The sequence below is a fragment of the Felis catus genome, chromosome D1, assembly GCF_018350175.1.
Source record: "Felis catus isolate Fca126 chromosome D1, F.catus_Fca126_mat1.0, whole genome shotgun sequence".
NCBI classification, from domain to species: Eukaryota; Metazoa; Chordata; class Mammalia; order Carnivora; family Felidae; genus Felis; species Felis catus.
In genome coordinates this window covers 98,751,342-98,768,169 of record NC_058377.1, presented here as the reverse complement: position 1 = coordinate 98,768,169, position 16,828 = coordinate 98,751,342, and the positions used below count along the sequence as shown (strand labels likewise).

General features: G+C 48.8%; 1 protein-coding gene across 1 annotated transcript; it reads right to left on the bottom strand.

Moving 5' to 3' along the window:
• Positions 1–215: 215 nt before the first annotated feature.
• Positions 216–16,797, bottom strand: F2 (coagulation factor II, thrombin). Its single transcript, XM_003993218.5, has 14 exons — positions 16,643–16,797; positions 16,111–16,274; positions 15,379–15,403; positions 15,019–15,069; positions 13,475–13,580; positions 13,225–13,361; positions 11,542–11,856; positions 11,085–11,210; positions 10,878–11,004; positions 10,027–10,194; positions 9,324–9,497; positions 8,918–9,099; positions 616–686; positions 216–475 (listed from the first exon to the last, which is right to left on the bottom strand). The coding sequence occupies exons 1-14, from the start codon at positions 16,719–16,721 to the stop codon at positions 332–334; spliced, it is 1,869 nt and encodes a 622-aa protein (XP_003993267.2). The 5' UTR covers positions 16,722–16,797; the 3' UTR covers positions 216–331.
• Between the last annotated feature and the right edge of the window lie 31 nt (positions 16,798–16,828).

The following is a 16,828-nucleotide window of genomic DNA, read 5'->3' as shown; positions in this document are numbered from 1 at the left end:
TAGTTCGTTTCCTCACCTACCTCTTACGGGCATGAAATGAGCTAACCCACGAAGGCCCCAAGTCCGGAACATTTTCAGTGCTCCTACTCTCAGGCCACCACCTCCCCATCACCTGCCCCCCCCCCCTTCTAGGACTGGGGGACCCGCTACGTCCTGTCATCCAGTCGGACTGGCTCTTCCAGAGCTGCCCACGAATGGCACTGGGGGCGCTGAGGCTTGTTGACAGGCACTTTTATTGAGAACTATACTTTTAGGAACAAAGCACAAAAATAATTCCTCCGACTTGGTTTCTGTGATTTTGCAGCGAGGAGCCTAGAAGGTGAACGGCCCCCTAACTTCCAGACTGATCAATGACCTTCCGTATCCACTTCTTCAGGCGGAACACGTGTGTGTAGAAGCCGTATTTTCCATCCCTGTCACAGCCTTCGCCCCATGAGACGATGCCCATTTGGTACCAGCGGTTGTTAAAGGGGCTCTGAGGAAGAGACATGGGGATTCCAACAGAGTCAAGTCCAAGGCAGTGGCAGGCAACTCCTCCTGAAAACTGGGTCCGTCCTTACCCCCTGCACCCTCAGAAGATCCACCCACCAGCTCCTGGCCTTCAGTGATGCTTACCTTCATGACAAAGGGTCCCCCGCTGTCGCCTTCACAAGCATCCCCTCGCTTCCCTTCATTGGGCTTGTAACCTTGAGAAAGAAGAGTAGAGCTCAGGCGCAGAGCTCGTGCTCCCGCCACTCCTCTGGAAGAGACAGCTGGCGAGTGTCCACTTGACCCTTTGTGGTCATCCTTGACTCCTCACTTCCTCACCCCTCACATCCAGTCCTTATCACGGCTCTGTCTTCAGCACGCATCCCAGTCAGCTAGTTCTCACCGCCTCCATCCCTGGTCACAGCACAGGCATCCCTCCCCTGAACTAGTTTCCTTATCTCACGCACGCGTGCGCACGCACACCATCATCATCACCGGAATACGGAAAACACCCAAGCTTCAAATCAATTTAGTATATTTAATGGGCATCTAATATTAACACTTATGTGGAGAGGAGAATGTAAATATCTACCAGATAAAAGAAGTGGGTAGAACTGAATTGGAACCTTGTAAATGACACCAAATCTACAAAATGAATGGATGACAACTAAAGAGATCCATACCAAGATACTAGGGAAACAAAAAATAAGAATAAAAAGCACCTTGGCTAATAAAAATTCTCCCCCCAAACAACTATGAAACAGAGGAAAACTAACTGAATGAAATTTCCTCAAGCAAAAGTGTAGGATGTAACAAAATACCTTGAATCAGACATCCAAAAATTTTAAATAAATGGACAAATCAGTTGGAAGAAACACAAAGAAAGGGACTGAAGTGGAACTCAGACCAAAGAAGAAATCGGAGTCCCTTAAAAGAAAAATAAGACCTTGGAACAAAACTAATATTTATTATATAATCCAAGAAAACTTACAGAAATAAAATAAGATTAAAGGTATACATTGAAAGGATCCACACGGGGTAGCTGGCAAAAATGACCTGAAACACTCAGCTCTGGGACGTATCCCAATAAAACTTCAAAGATGAAGGAAAAAACCCTCAAAGCCTCCAAGCACAAAAGACCAAATACCTCACAAGTTCTAAAGAATGACACCAGCATCAGATTTTCAAAACCAACACACAAAGTAAGTAAGCAACAACAAAGCTATACTTCTTTTAAAAATTCAGGGAAGGAAAACGTAAGCCACGGATTTTATACACAGCCAATCAGAGCTGCCGGTGTCGAGACTACAGAAAAACAGTTAACAAACACAAACTCAAGAAATTCTACCACCATAACCGTTGTTGAAGAACCTGCTCCATCCAACCAAGAGATGAATGCTTTAGCAAAAGGGCTGATTAACTGTTCTGACAAGTAGAAAAGTGAAGCTAAAAATATCAAAGATCCTGGGGCGCCTGGGTGGCTCAGTCGGTTTGGTGGCCGACTTCGGCTCAGGTCATGATCTCACGGTCAGGGAGTTCGAGCCCCGCGTCGGGCTCTGTGCTGACAGCTCAGAGCCTGGAGCCTGTTTCAGATTCTGTGTCTCCCTCTCTCTCTGACCCTCCCCCGTTCATGCTCTCTGTCTCAAAAATAAATAAACGTTAAAAAAAAAAATTAAAAAAAAAATATCAAAGATCCTGAAAGAGGAGAGTAAACTCCCTGATTGTTGTATAGCCAACAGGTGGGAGTTAAGAATTAATAGGTCATATAAGAAAAGAAGGAACAAAAGGCATTTCAAAAAGGTAGAAGCCCAAAGATAATCACTAGAACAAAAATGCAAACCTTCATAAATATATAAATTTAAAAACACAAAGAAAAGATCACATGGGAAAAAATACAGCAAACATAATACACGTAATAATCACAAAATATGAATACAAATTCAATCATATCGATAAATGTGAATGGGCTTAACTCACGTAAAAAAGAAAAAGATTTCTTTTAATTCTTCCTCTTTTTTTTTTTTAAAGTTTATTTATTTTGAGAGAAAGAGCGTGAGCAGGGGAGGGACAGAGAGAGAGAGAGAGAGAAATCCCAAGCAGGCTCCAGGCTCTGCACAGAGCCCGATATGGGGCTCAATCTCACAATGGTGAGATCATGACCTGAGCCAAAATCAAGTCAGACATTTAACAGACTGAGCCAACCAGGTGCCCCTCCCCAAAAATGATTTTTAATTTGACTCACAAAGCAGGACCTAACTATGCTAGATATAAGAGACAAAACAAAGTGATTCATAGAGGCTAAAGTTGGAGGGATGGACAAAGGTATATCAAGTGAATGGAAACAAAAAATGAGGAAGAAACAGTGATCCTGAAGTTGAAAATAACTTAAGGAAGTAGTACACTTTTAATGCTAAAAGCCACAATTCATAATGAATAAATAACAATTACCACTATCTGTGCTAAACAGCACAACAACCACATTTATAAAGAAACTGTAAGCAATGCAACGAGACAGAAATACATTAATAGAATTTAACACAAACTCAGTAAAAGATCAAGTGAACTGAAAATAAGTAAGGATATAAATGACCTAAATAAGAGGGCACCTGGCTGGCTTAGTCAGTAGAATCTGTGTCCCTTGGTCTTGGGGTTGCGAGTTCGAGCCCCAAACTGGGTGTAGAGATTACTTAAAAATAAAATGTAGGGGCACCTGAGTCTGTTAAGCATCCGACTTCGGCTCATGTCATGATCTCAGTTCGTGAGTTCAAGCCCCACGTCGGGCTCTGTGCTGACAGCTCAGAGCCTGGAGCCTGCTCCGGATTCTATGTCTGCCCCTCTCTCTACCCCTCCCCTGCTCACGCTCTGTGTCTCTCTGTCTCTCGATAATAAATAAACGTTTAAAAAAATTGCTAAAACACAATATATAAAATAAAGTGCTAAGGAGTAAAAAAAAAAAAAACATAACAGATTGCAGTATTCTAGAAAGATACAACATAGACTTGAGCAAATGGGCAGACATTTCTTGTCCTTGAAAAGAATGACATCAAAAAGATGTCACTTCTCCCTAAATAATTTATAAATGTAACACAATCCCAACAAAAATATCCATAGGCTTTTTTTTTTAATGGAGCTAGACAAATTGATGCCAAAGTTCATACAGAAAAACAAACCTGCAAAAATTGCCAGGAAAACACTAGAAAAGAAAAACAGGAGACAACAAACCCTACCAGATATTAAAACATACGCTAAAGTCTCTATAATTAAAACAAGACAGTACTTTAATAGAATAGACAACAGACCAGGAGAACCAAATAGAATGTCTTTGGATAGAAACAGATTTGAATACAAATAGAGCCTAGTATGTGACAAGTGTGACATCTCAAATCACTGGGGCAGAGGCGCCTGGCTGGCTCAGTTGGTAGAGCACATGACTCCTGGTCCTGGGGTTGTGCGTTTAAGCCCCACGCTGGGTGTAGAGCTTACTTAAAAAAAAAAAAAAAAAAAAAAAAAATCAAATCACTGGGCAAAGATAGAATTTTTAATAAATGGTGTGGGGACAGCTGGTTAGCCATCTGGACAAAGAGAAGTTAGATCCATACCTTGCATCATACCCAAGAATAGACTCCAAATGACTCAGGGGTCCAAGTGCAGAAAAATGAAACTAAGTACTAGAAGAAAACGTGAGTGAATTTCTCTATGACCTGGATGTAAGGAAAGTTTTTCTAACTCCATCAAAATCCAGACGCAGGAAAATATTAATACCTTTGGCTACCTAAAGAAAATTTTTTATTAGAAATGGTAAAAGGTTGGGGCGCCTGGGTGGCTCAGTCGGTTAAGCGCCCGACTTTGGCTCAGGTCATGATCTCATGGTCTGTGAGTTCAAGCCCCACGTCGGGCTCTGTGCTGACAGCTTGGAGCCTGGGGCCTGTGTCTCCCTCTCTCTGACCCTCCCCCATTCATGCTCTGTCTTTCTCTGTCTCAAAAATGAATAAACATTAAAACAATTTTTTAAAGAAATGGTAAAAGGTTATAAACGTTAAAAACCGAACTGGGAGAAAATATTTGCAACATATATCACAAACAAAGGCCTATACTGCCAATACATGAAGAACTCTCAACAATTGACGGGAAAGGGACAAAAAATGGGCAAAAAAACCATGAATAATTCATAAAAAATACTATAAAAATGGTCCTCAAGCATCTGAAAAGATGTTCAATTGCAAAATATTGACAACAATCTAAATGCCCCCACACAGGAAATAGTTGAATAAGCTATGGTACATCTACATAATGGACTACATGGTGTGGCTTTTTTTTTTTTTTTTTTTATGAATAAGGAAAACAAGGGGCACCTGGGTAGCTCAGTCAGTTAAACATCTGACTCTTGATTTCAATTCAGGTCATGATCTCATAGTTTGTGAGTTTGAGCCCTGCATCAGGCTCTGTGCTGATGGTGTGGAGCCTGCTTGGGATTTCTCTCCCTCTCTCTCTCTGCCCCTCCCCACCTCAAAAATAAACAAACATTAAAAAAAAAAAAAAAAGGAATAAGGAAAAAAAGTCTATAACCAATATGGAGTGAATTTCCAGGATATATAAACTGAAAAAAGCAGGGTGCCTGGGTACCAGGGTGCCTCAGTCCATTAAGCGTCTGACTCCTAATTTCAGCTCAGGTTATAATCTCACGGTTTGTGGGTTTGAACCCCACATCAGTCTCTGCACCGACAGTGCAGAGCCTGTTTGGAATTCTCTCTTTCTCACTCTCTCCCTCCCCCTCTCCTGCTCCCTCTCTCTCTCAAAATGGTTAAGTATCCAACTCTTGATTTCAGCTCAGGTCATGATTTCACGGTTCGTGGGTTCAAGCCCCACATCGCCTGGAGCTTGCTTTTGATTCTGTGTCTCCCTCTCTCTCTGCCCCTCCCATGCTCATGCTCTGCCTCTCTCTCAAAAATAAACAATAACAATTTTTTAAAAATTTTTAAAGTTTTTGTAAAAAGTGAAAAAAGCAAAATACAAAAGAATGTCTACAGCATGCTACGGTGTGTGTAAAAAGAGGGAAATAAAAGGGGCGCCTGGGTGGCTTAGTTGGTTGAGCATCCAACTCCGGCTCAGGTCATGATCTCATAGTTCATGAGTTCCAGCCCCACGTTGGGCTCTGTGCTGACAGCTCAGAGCCTGAAGCCTGGTTCAGATTCTGTGTCTCCCTCTCTCTCTGCCCCTGTCCCCACTCACGCTTTCTCTCTCAAAAATAAATAAACATTTTTTTTAAATTTTAAAAAGGGGTGTTTGGGTGGCTCAGTCACTTGAGCCTCTGACTTCAGCTCAGGTCATGATCTCAGTTTGTGGGTTCGAGCTCCACATCGGGTTCTGTGCTAACAGCTCAGAGCCTGGATCCTGCTTGGGTTTCCATGTCTCCCTCTCTCTCTATCCCTTCCCTGCTCGTGCTCTCTCTCTCTCAAAAATGAATATACAATAAAAAAAATTGTTTTTAATTAAAACAAAGCAGGGGAATAAAATACATATGTGTCTGCTCATTTGTGCTAAAAGAAACACAGGAAGAAAAAAAAACCACAAACTACTGCTATGGGGTGACTAACAGCCTGGATGGCAATGGAGTGGAAAGGATAAGGGGGTAAAAGGATAGAAGGGAAAGGGGAGTGTCACTGTCTGAGTTTCAGAAGCATGTTAATACTCCAAAACTAAAAATGACAAAGATGGGATTCAACAAAGTTGAATACAATTAGAAACAACTAAGCCTAACTGTATTTTAAATAAAAACACAGAGAAGGGAAGAAAAAACTAACCCATGTTACTTGAGAGAGAGAGAGCATGAGCAGAGGAAGAGAGTCAAAGGGGGGGTGGGGGGAGAGAATCCCAAGCAGGCTCCATGCTGTCCACATAGAGCCCAATGCAGAGCTCAATCCCCAGAACTATGAGATCTTGACCTGAGCCAAAAATCAAGAGTCTGACATTCAACCAACTGAACCACCCAGATACCTCCCAAGTTACTTTTGAACACAGCATTTCAACTATGTATCTGTAGGCTGAAGCCAGAGACACTGTGAAGAAATGCTGATCCTTAGTAGGATTGTTTTTCACTGTGAGATGGATGGGTGATTCTGAAACAATGCATTCTAGTATTGATCAAATAAGTTAGTATCATATGAATAATAGGAGTCAAATTTCTCCCTACAACAGAGAGTTACGAATATAAGGGAGAAACTAAAATTAATCCTGCTGGATTGCAGTAGGTGGGTTCAGATAGAGAAACTGATAGATGATAGAAAGAAAAATCAATCTAGATGTTGGTGTATGCATAATACACACGTTTTCTAGATCTGTCTGCTGAGAGGACATAGAAGCAATGACATCCCAGTAGCAATGTGCACACCTAGCACCCAGATCTTGGTTTCTAAGCACTGTTCTCCACTAGAAAGAAGGTGGGTTGAATCTGGAATATCTCGCTCTGCCAATGTAAGAAAGTACTCAGGAATGACAGGGACATCAAAAGTCACAGAAGCCAGGCTGAAGGGACTCCCACTGGCCAAACTTGGCAAATTCAAAAATCAAAATAAATAATGATAGTAGCTAATTATAGCCCTTAGAATAAAGACCCAGGAGTCCACACTGACAGAATGAAAGAAAGGAGAGGGCTCCCTTACAATGAAATAACTAATAAATGTAGAAGGAATGACAGAAAATCACCATTAGGCAGCCCTCCAGAGTTGGAAGAATGGTTTGATGAGAAACAGAATACATAGTGTCAAAGTTTCTCCCCACAAGACAGTTATTAGCAGAACCTCAGAGAAACTGGCCAGATGCAGACACTACCTTAACCAAGAAGTCAGAGTTAATCTCACCAGGTATGGGACAAATTGACGTCACACGCCTGCTAACGGAGCAGACTTAGAAGGACACAGCATGGCTTAGCCTGAATCTGATCACAAGGAAACCAAAACCTTAGATAAACTGAACTGAGAGCCAAGCTAGAGATTCACTGGGCTGCACCTGCCAAATATGTCCAAGCCATGGAAGACAAAGAAGAAAGACTGACAACTAAAGACGGTGTGTGACCCCGGATTGGATCCAGGTGAAAAAAACCTTTTCCCCCTTTGCCTTAGAAGACATTAGTAAGTAGGACAACTGGAAAACACTTGAATAAGGTGCACAGATTAAATAATGGTATTATATCATTATTAATTTCCTGATTTTAACAATTGTACTTGTTACGTTAGAGAACATCTTTGTTTTTTGGATCTATTCAACTATGTGGGTAAAAAGGCATATGTATAATTTACTCTCAAACAGTGTGTGTATATGTGTATATGTCTATAAATACACACACAAAGTGGGGGACAGAATCTTGATGACAGTATACAGGAATTCTTTGAATTATTTTTGTGACTTTTCTATGAGTCTGAAATCACACTAAAAAAAAAAAAATTTTTTTTTTAAAGTAAGCTCTGTGCCCAGTGTAGGGCTTGAACTCATGACCCTGAGATCAAGAGTCCCATTCTCCACCAACTAAGCCAGCCAAGCACCCCTAAACTAAAAATTTTTAATTAAGTTAGACCATCTGTTCACCTGTCCCCAACCCTCCAAAACTTCCTATCTCAATAAAAGCCAAAGTCCTTCAAGGCCCTAAAAGAAGTGCCCATCTATGCCTGCCTCCCTCCCTCCCCTCATCTACTGCTGCCCTGCCTATGTTTCCTGCACTCCAGCCACACTAGCCTCCCTGTTGTTTCTCAGACACACTAAGCACACTCCCACCCCAGGGCCTTTGAACCTACTCTCCCCTCACCCTGAAGTGCACTTCCCCTAGACTGGCTCTTCTTCACTTCTTCTAGTCTCTTTTCAGAGAGACCTTCTCCAGCCTTGACCAACCACTCTCTTTAGCCTACCCTGTCCCCATCTCTCTCTCCCTTACTCTGCTTGATTTTTCTTCCTAGCAGAGGTTGCTATTCTACATCTGTTTACGGACACTCTCTCCTAGGAAGGGAGCTCTCTGAGGACACAGGCATTGTGCTTGGGTCCTTGTTGTATACTGTAGAATATCGATCACAATAGGCATTCAATAAATATTTGCTGAATGACTGAACACATGGCTTTTCCTCCACCCATGGCCTCATGCTGTGTGGACTTACGTCTATCAACAACTTAACCAGTGACTAGCACACCTAGTAGTTTATAATATACATATCTCACACACACACACACACACACACACACACACACACACACACAATCTAATCTAACCCTCACACTACCTTACAGGATAGAGACTTTCATCTCCATTTTACAGAGGAAGAAACTGAGCCTCCGAGAGGTTATGCATCTTTGCCCGAAGCCATTTGGCTTGTAAGTGACCAGATCCAGGATTGGAATAGGCCTGCGCCCTTCACATGTCTCAGTCCCCCCCACCCTGAGGCCCAGAAGCGCCCGGGGGACTTGCCAGCACAGAACATGTTGTCCGTGATGCGGATCCTGGTGGACGCCCTGCAGACCGGCTGCTCCACAAGTGGCAAGTTCACCACCTGCAGGACGCTGGGCTGCACCTCACCAACACTGGTCGTCCACGTCTCCTTCAGGTTGCCCCAGCCTGTCACCCGCCCTTTGTATCCAGTCTGGATCAGTCTTTGGGGAAAGGAGAAGGACCTTGTGAGAACTGGCCCCTCCAGGAGCCCCCTGGCGTCAACACTCCCTTGGAGACCCGAATCTAAAACACCGGCGCAGAAAGAACTTCTGGGTTTATTTACTCTGAGCCCCCGAGGCCTGGAAGGGGAAGGAACTTCTGCAAGGCTGCAGGGTCCCCCAGGCCCAGAACCCAGCCCGGGGACCCCCCACCCCCTGAACCCCACCTGGCCACTGTGGCCTTGTCAGGCAGGCACACGGGGTGGATGTAGCTGCTGAAGGCGATGGGCTTCTTGAGCTTCAGCAGGGCAATGTCGCGGTCCAGGTTTTCCCTCCAGTTGTACCTGGGGTGGATGTAGATCTTTTCCAGCATGGAGATCTTTTCAATGCTTCGTTCGTACCTGCGCAAACCCCAACAGGGAGACGGAGAAGCTGTAAGCCACCTGGCGGGGGGCAGCCAGTCCCTGAGAAGAGAAACCACCTGCCCTCGGGGTCCAGGAAAGGGGCCTCCCTCAGGCCACCAGTGAAGGGAGAGCACTGGCTCCTGCCCTGGCAGCATCTTCCGGCCTGAAGCTGCTCAGGGCTTTGGAGTCAAAGGGTCCAGGCAGGTGGGGGAGGAATGCAGGCTGCAGGCCCTGGTCCAAACAGTCTCTGTTCACAGCTCACACTTGGGCCGTGTCCTGGTGCCTGCCTGGAGGGGAGCTGGAGACTGGCCAGGATTTCATTCTCTGCAAAGCCTTAGTTTTCTGTCCCCAGCTCCAAACCTCAGCTGAGACATGGCCAAATGGACCTCACAGCAGAGACTGCTGGGTTTTCTACTGTGGGACGTGTACAGATATATTCCACATGCCCCAGAGCCATCAGAGCCCCTCACCATCACTCTGAAGGACTCTGAGCTCTGGCAGACATCCATGGGCCCCCATCCTGTACCTGGTGCGGGAGTGCTTGCCAATGCGCACCAGAAGGTCATTCTCGGTGAAGTTCTTGTCCCAAGGCGGGTACAGGAGGCAGTGGGCAGCGGTGAGGACCCAGCGGTCACTAATGAGGCTAGCCCCACACAGCAGTTCCTGGGGACTCTTCCGGAAAAGCATCACCTGCCTGGGAGGGGGAGTGGGCAGCATTAGGAGCTCGGTGGGCTGCCTCTCCACCTGCCCTAAAGTAGAAAAGTCCCAGGTTTAAGAACTAACTGGACAGGGGTGCCTCGGTGGCTCAGTCGGTTAAGTGTCCGACTTTGGCTCAGGTCATTATCTCTCTGCACCTGATCTCGCAGTTGGTGAGTTCAAGCTCAGAGCCTGGAGCCTGCTTCAGATTCTGTATCTCCCTCTCTCTCTGCCCCTCCCACACTCATGCTCTGTCTCTGTCTCAAAAGTAAACATTAAACACACACACACACACACACACACACACACACACACACAACAACAACAACAACTGGACAGAGCTGCCTGCTAGGCCTAGAACCCAGCTTGATCTGGTTGCCCTTGAGAACTGGAGCCTCCACATGACCCCAAGGGGCTGCCTCCTGCTATCTGCACCCTCCCCAGCTTCTGCAGGTCCAGAATTTGCACAGCCTGGCATAGCTCTGGGGTCAGAGCAACTGACTGAAGTAGGCAGACCCCTTAAGCTCTCTGGGCCTCAGCTTCACCCTCTGCGTGTAAGAAGCAATACCCCCAATCTCAGAGGAGTGTCAGCTGTCCTGAGCTGGGAAGCCCAGGCCTGTGAGGGAAGAGTGCCCCGGCGGGTGTCCCCCCTCCCCCACCCAGGCTGTCCCCACGACGCACCAGGGTGCAATGCCAATCTCCGCGTCCCAACCCTTCACGATGCGCCCGTCGATGTAGGAATCCAGAAGCTCCTCTTCTGCTTTGTCCTTCAACGACTTCTTCTCGAACAGAGGCCGCAGCCCACAGTCTGCACAGCAAGCCCGGTGTGAGGAACCGAGCTGTGCCCCGAGCCCCACACCTCTCCCCCCGCCGCCGCCACCACCTCACCTGCTTCCCCGGCGCCGAAGGTCTTCTCGTTAAAGAAGGTCTGGAACTCCTCGGCCGTGGTGCGTCCCTCGATGGGCGCGTCCGGGTCCTCGGCCAGCCCGTCGCTCACGTCCTCAAACGGCTCCTCTGCGGAGAGCAGGCGCGGCTGGGGCCGGGCCAGCCTGCGCGCAGCCCCTCTTCAGCCTCCCCAACCCCCCCCCCCCCCCCACTCCCCGGGCGGCCTCGGAGGCCCTTGGGCAAGAGGCTGAGTAGCCCAGCACACCGCGGCCTCGGGAACTCTGCGTCGGGCCCTAGCAGGTTCAGCTGTGCGTGGGGCCAGACCGGCCCTGCCGCCGGGAGGAGGGGCTGCCGCGGACCGCGCCCCCTAGCGGCGGGGCAGCCCTGAGTCAGAAGAGGCGCTGCTCGGCTCCGCCCCCAGGCTCCGCCCCCAGCCTCAGGCTCCCCGGCCCCGCCTCACCGCAGTAGTCCAGGTTGCAGTACTCGAAGTCACCAGGCCCCCCGGACACATAACACCACACGCCCTCCTCGTCCCCGTCCGGGTTGCGGCAGAAGTTCTTCTCCAGCGGCACCAAAGGGTTGAAGTCCTGGTTCTCGCTCAGGGCCTTGGCCTGACTGCTGTCCCAGGCCAGGCAGGGGGACCCATGTGTGGTCACCGCCAGGCGACCGTGGTAGTACCGGCCACGCTCAGGGATGCAGGAGTCCGATGGAGGTGGCAGATTCACCGTGGAGTTTCTGGAGCGTGGGGTCGGCTGTACAGTGACGCCCCCCTGGCCTGGTGGGTGGGGAGGCAGGGGAGCAGGGTGGGTGGAACCACACGTGGAGCCAGACGCATAGGGTTGACTCCCTGCCTTCCAACCTTCTTCCTATGTGATCTCAGGTCACTTGACCTCTCTGAGCTTTACTTTGCTTGCCCATAAAAGGGGTGACCAATGCCATTCTTGCAGGGGTGTTGAGAAATTTAAACAAAATACATACTGTAAGGGTGGGGTGCAACATGGGCCAGAAATAGAAACTAGGTTTCACCTCCTGGGCTATCTGCCACCTGTTGGTAGTGGCTGCCTGGAGTATTTAAAGAAGGATTCTATTTTTATAGGGGCACAGCAGGAAAAGTAGCTGGGCTGAGTGAGGATGCCTGCAATGTGGGGGCGGGGGGCAGGCTTGTGTAATGGTAGCTGCTTTTGTTACCATGACTAGTAATTTGCTGTAAGTCCCAGGATCAAGTATTGGGTCCAACAGGAATGCATGAAAGACAGAGAACACCAATCCATTTTTGGTGGACGAATTCTTTACCCCTGCCTGGCTCCACATCCTTTGCCCTGTGATTTTATAGGCAAAGGTGTACTTGTCCACCTGGTGACTTTGGCCTTGATCATGTGGCTCACCCTGGCCAATGGAATGTGACAGACTGATACCCCAGCTATGAGTCTAGGCCTGAGACACACTGTGTGTTTCTACTCAGTTTTGTACCTCTACCGTCATCTTAGGAGATGGTGACTTTCAGCCTCAGCCACAGGATGAGTAATGTGAAGCAGACCAGGATCCAACCCACCCAAGGAGCCAAGCTCAGCTGGACCCAATGCTTGAAGCCGAACCAGCAGCCAAGCCCAGCCTGCATAAGTGGCTACCACAGACACAGGCAAGCACAGCTGAGATCAGCACAGCACCCAAGCTGACCCTCAGACACATAAGAAATAAAGGCTTATTGGTGTAAGCCCCTGAGCTTTTGTGGTTGGTTGTGATTTTGTGGGGTTTTGCAGCATTATTATGGCTAGAGCTAACTGACACATCATGCAAAAGAATAACAACAGAATCATTCTGGGCTGGACGTAAAGCACTCTGTAGTGCTCAGAAAAGGGCCCATGGACTGAAATGGTTAAGGAGGGCATCCTGAAGGGAAGAGAGCCTCAAGCAGGAAGAAAAGCATATTTGGAATGAGCCACAGCCTGGGTCATAAGGAAGCAAAGACAGGGGAGGCAGGGGAGGTCAGCTCTCTCTGGTCTGCTGACTTCACTGACCCACAGGCCCAAATATGTTATAAATATCTAACCCATGCCTAAAGGTAGCCAGGCTCTCACTTCCTGTCCCAGGCTGCTAGGCACCTGAGCCTTGGCCATGGGCTGCCTACTCATCCCCAGCTCACCACAGATGGGGATGCTGCACTCTTCCCTCCGCACGGTGGGGTCCGTAGTATAGCACCAGGGCCCAGTGGTGCTGCCATCTGGGTTGCGGCAGAAATTCTCCTTCAGGTCGGCCCCAGGATGGGTGGTATAGTTGATTCTGGAATAGGGAATTGCTCAGCAGAGGCCATGCCCCCCCCCCCCCACCCTGGCCCAATGTCTCCTAGCCCCATATGCTCAGCCCCGCTGGCGACAGGCCTACCCATCACTCACTCAGGCTTATGTGGGTAACGACTCCTCCATAGCTGGCACTCGATGCCTGACCGGGTGAAGTTCACATTCCCTCGGTAATTCATACCCAGACCTTCAGCACAGTTACCTGCAGAGACCCCAGCCCACATCTCTTACCCTGAGGATCTTTCCCCTCTCCCGCTTAGCAAAGCTCTGTCTGTCTACCTCCTCCAAACTACTTCTGCTCCACAACCGTTAACCTGCATTTCCTCAGCCACCTCCTCTGTACCCAGCAGTTCATCAATCTATTTAACAATACTCACCTAAAATTCACTGAATACCCACCATGTGACACCCATGTGACAGACACTGTGCCAGGTACTAAGGACATCGTGAATAGTAAGGGGTGCCCTTACTAGTCAGGGTAGGTGCCTGCCCTCGTGGAGCTTATAATCAGTGGCTCCTCAGGGCCAGTAGGATGACAAAGTGAACAAGGTCCTTCTAATCTTGCCCTGGTCTACCTGTCCTGTTATCTTAGCTCCTCATGCATCAGGGCCTTTGCACATGCTGTTTCCTTTGCCTTGGAATGCTCTTTGGTTGGTTCATCAGTGCTTCCCACAAATTTAGGTGGAACTCTGCCTCTTCTGGGGGGCTGTCCCTGATTCTGCCAGCAAACTAAATGTTCCTTCTCCTGGCATTGTCTTGGCACCCGGAATAGAGCTTTTCCAGCAATCACACTGATATTTTGTATTTTTGTTTCCCTATGAGACTGTGAGATCCTTGGCTCTCTTAAAATCCCCAGCATTCAACATAGTGCCTGGTACATAGCAGAGGCTTAGTAAAATGTCTGTTGAATAAGTTCTTTAACAAATAAAAGGCCAATGGTTAAAGAGTTATTGTTAAGAGCTAGGGTCTGTTGTTATATAAAAGATGTATTCAGAATGCTGTGGAGGAGGGAGGAGGCTCCTTGCAGGCTTAGCAAGGTGATGGCTTTGAACTAGTCCTTGAAGGATAGGCATGTTTTCAGTAAGTGGTGACAGTTGCTCCAGGGGAAGATGACAATGAAAGCAAAGGCCAGGAAGTAGAAACATCTTGGCATGCACAGAGAAGTGCTTGCTGTCGGAGTAGCTGGGGGTCTGGGTCTACGGTTGGTACAATGGGAGATAAAGCTGGAAGGGAAGGTTAAGGCCAGACCTGCAAAGTTTGCCAGGCTAACAAGCCTGTGCTTTATTCTGGGGGAAATGGGCACCCCTCAACGTCCTGAAGAATGAATGTGACATCATCAGAGCTCTGCCCTGGGAACCTGGGGAAGACGGACTGGCATGGGCCGAGGCTCGGATGAGAATAGGCCTTAAATATGAATTCATTATCTATTCATTCATTTGTTCCTCCAACATTAATCATCTAATTCATTACTGGGTACAGAGCCAGGTGTAAAGATACATCCTTGACCACAGGAACAGAAAGGCAAGGTCAGGTGCTAGAGGCCACCACTGCTGGGCCACAAACCTTAACCCACCCGACCTCGCTCTTCTCCCAGGCTGCTTGCTCACATCCTGCCCCCCACCCGCGCATTAGCTCCTCACCTTCCAGACATTCCATGAGCTTGTCTCGAGGTTTCCTCACTGACTCACAAGCTGGAAAAGACCCAGAAACTTTTGGGATTGGGGTGGGGACAGGATGGGCTCAAGTAGAGGGTGGGTGAGATGAAATGCAAAATCAGAGAGAGGGACAGGCAGATGGTAAGAAGGAAGGAAGGAAGGAAGGAAGGAAGGAAGGAAGGAAGGAAGGAAGGAAGGAAGGAAGGAAGGGTGGGAGGGAGGGAGGAAACAGGCATGGGTGGAGGGACAGATAGGTGCATGACCAGAAGATTCTCCAGAGTAGAACATCCTCTCACTGGGGTCCCCAGGACTTCCTTCCAAGAGCAAGCCCTTCCCAGTGCTCACCTGTGTACTTGGCCCAGAATACATCCTGAAAAATAAGGGCTGGCATGAGGTTGTGGCACATTCTGTTTTGTTTCATTTTGTTTTTCAATAGACTTTATATTTTCTCCTTAAACCTTCTTCTTTCCCTCACCCTGGTCACACAGGGGGCAGGCTCTGGGGAGGTTTGTGGTAGTTTTCCTATTTTTGTTTTCAGAAACACAAGCCCACTAAGGAGAGGAGTATTTGAGGAGAGGGGAGTCCCTCCCCCAACCAACCAAAACCATGGGTGGGCTAGACTGGAGAAGGGGGGTACGTGGAGCCCAGGCAGAGCCCTGGGGAAGGGAAAGGCTGCACCAAGCACCCAGAACCCCGAGGCCTCACCAGAGTCCCACACTCCACAGGCCACTGCTCCACCGCAGAAGAGCTGGAGCTGAGAGGCCATGTGGGCCAGGGCCAGGGCCCCCAGAGACCTCAGTGCACATGTGCAGACAGACATATGAAGACAGAGCAGCCCCTGATGATCTGGAGCCTCACCAGGCCACCAGATCTTGACACAGCCAGGTGTCGAGCCCTCCAAGAAAGGCTGAGGTCGCTCATCTCCACAACCCAGTGAAATGGGGCCCAAGAGGACCTGAAGTTACCAACAGCTTAAGAGCTGAGACGTCCCTTGCTGCCTCATTTGTGGTCCCAGAGCTGGGCCCGCCTGGACGGCCCCTGCCCGCCCCCCCACCCTGCCGCGTAGCCGGCCTTCACCGTGGCAAAGGAAGACTCCAGGGCCTCAAAGGCCTCCTCGTAGCTGCACAGCTCCTCCACACACTCTCGCTCCAGGTTGCCCTTGCGCACTTCCTCCAGGAAGCCACTGTTGGCCCGTCGGACCCGCTGGAGCAGCGATAGTGCTTGCTGAGGGGCCAGGAACACTGCAGGAGGAGGGGCGTGGGACAGCGGCCTCAGCGAGCCGTCTTGGCCTCTGTGGTGGCAGGAAGCGGGCCTGGCCTGCCCCGCTGGCTTCCGAAAGGGATGCCTGGGATAGCAGCAGGACCCAAAAGGCTGCTATCAGTAGCCTACCAGCTCCTCTCCATTCACTGGACACCCCACTCCCCATCCTGAAGGAGGGGAGCAGTCACTGGACATCCAGACCTGAGCACTCGACTCCTTCCCTAAGCCGTATGCTGTAGGCTAAGACCCACCTGTGATTGGCCCTGTGTTCTCGGTCAAGGCAGGAGACCCTGGCCCATGGGCCCATATCCCAGGCTATCAGCCTGTTCCACCTCCAAGCCCCTCTTACCATGCTGGCTGTGCACAAGGCTACACAGGGCAGCTAGGGCCAGGCAGCCAGGTAACCACAGGCCTCGGATGTGCGCCATAGTGTGTCAGCTCCTGGAACTCTGAGGGCTTGTCCTGACCCCTCTGGGTTAATGTTGAACTAACATGAAGAAATCAGCCAAGAGGGAGAGGTCACCAAGTCAGGGCC

Excerpts from the sequence above, each read along its gene's own strand:
- F2 (XM_003993218.5), bottom strand. The coding sequence starts at position 16,721 with ATGGCGCACATCCGAGGCCTGTGGTTACCTGGCTGCCTGGCCCTAGCT. Across the intron at positions 11,857-13,224 it reads GTGCAGCATCCCCATCTGTG|GCCAGGGGGGCGTCACTGTA; the intron begins GTGAGCTGGGGA and ends CCCACCCACCAG. Across the intron at positions 10,195-10,877 it reads GAGATTGGCATTGCACCCTG|GCAGGTGATGCTTTTCCGGA; the intron begins GTGCGTCGTGGG and ends TCCCCCTCCCAG.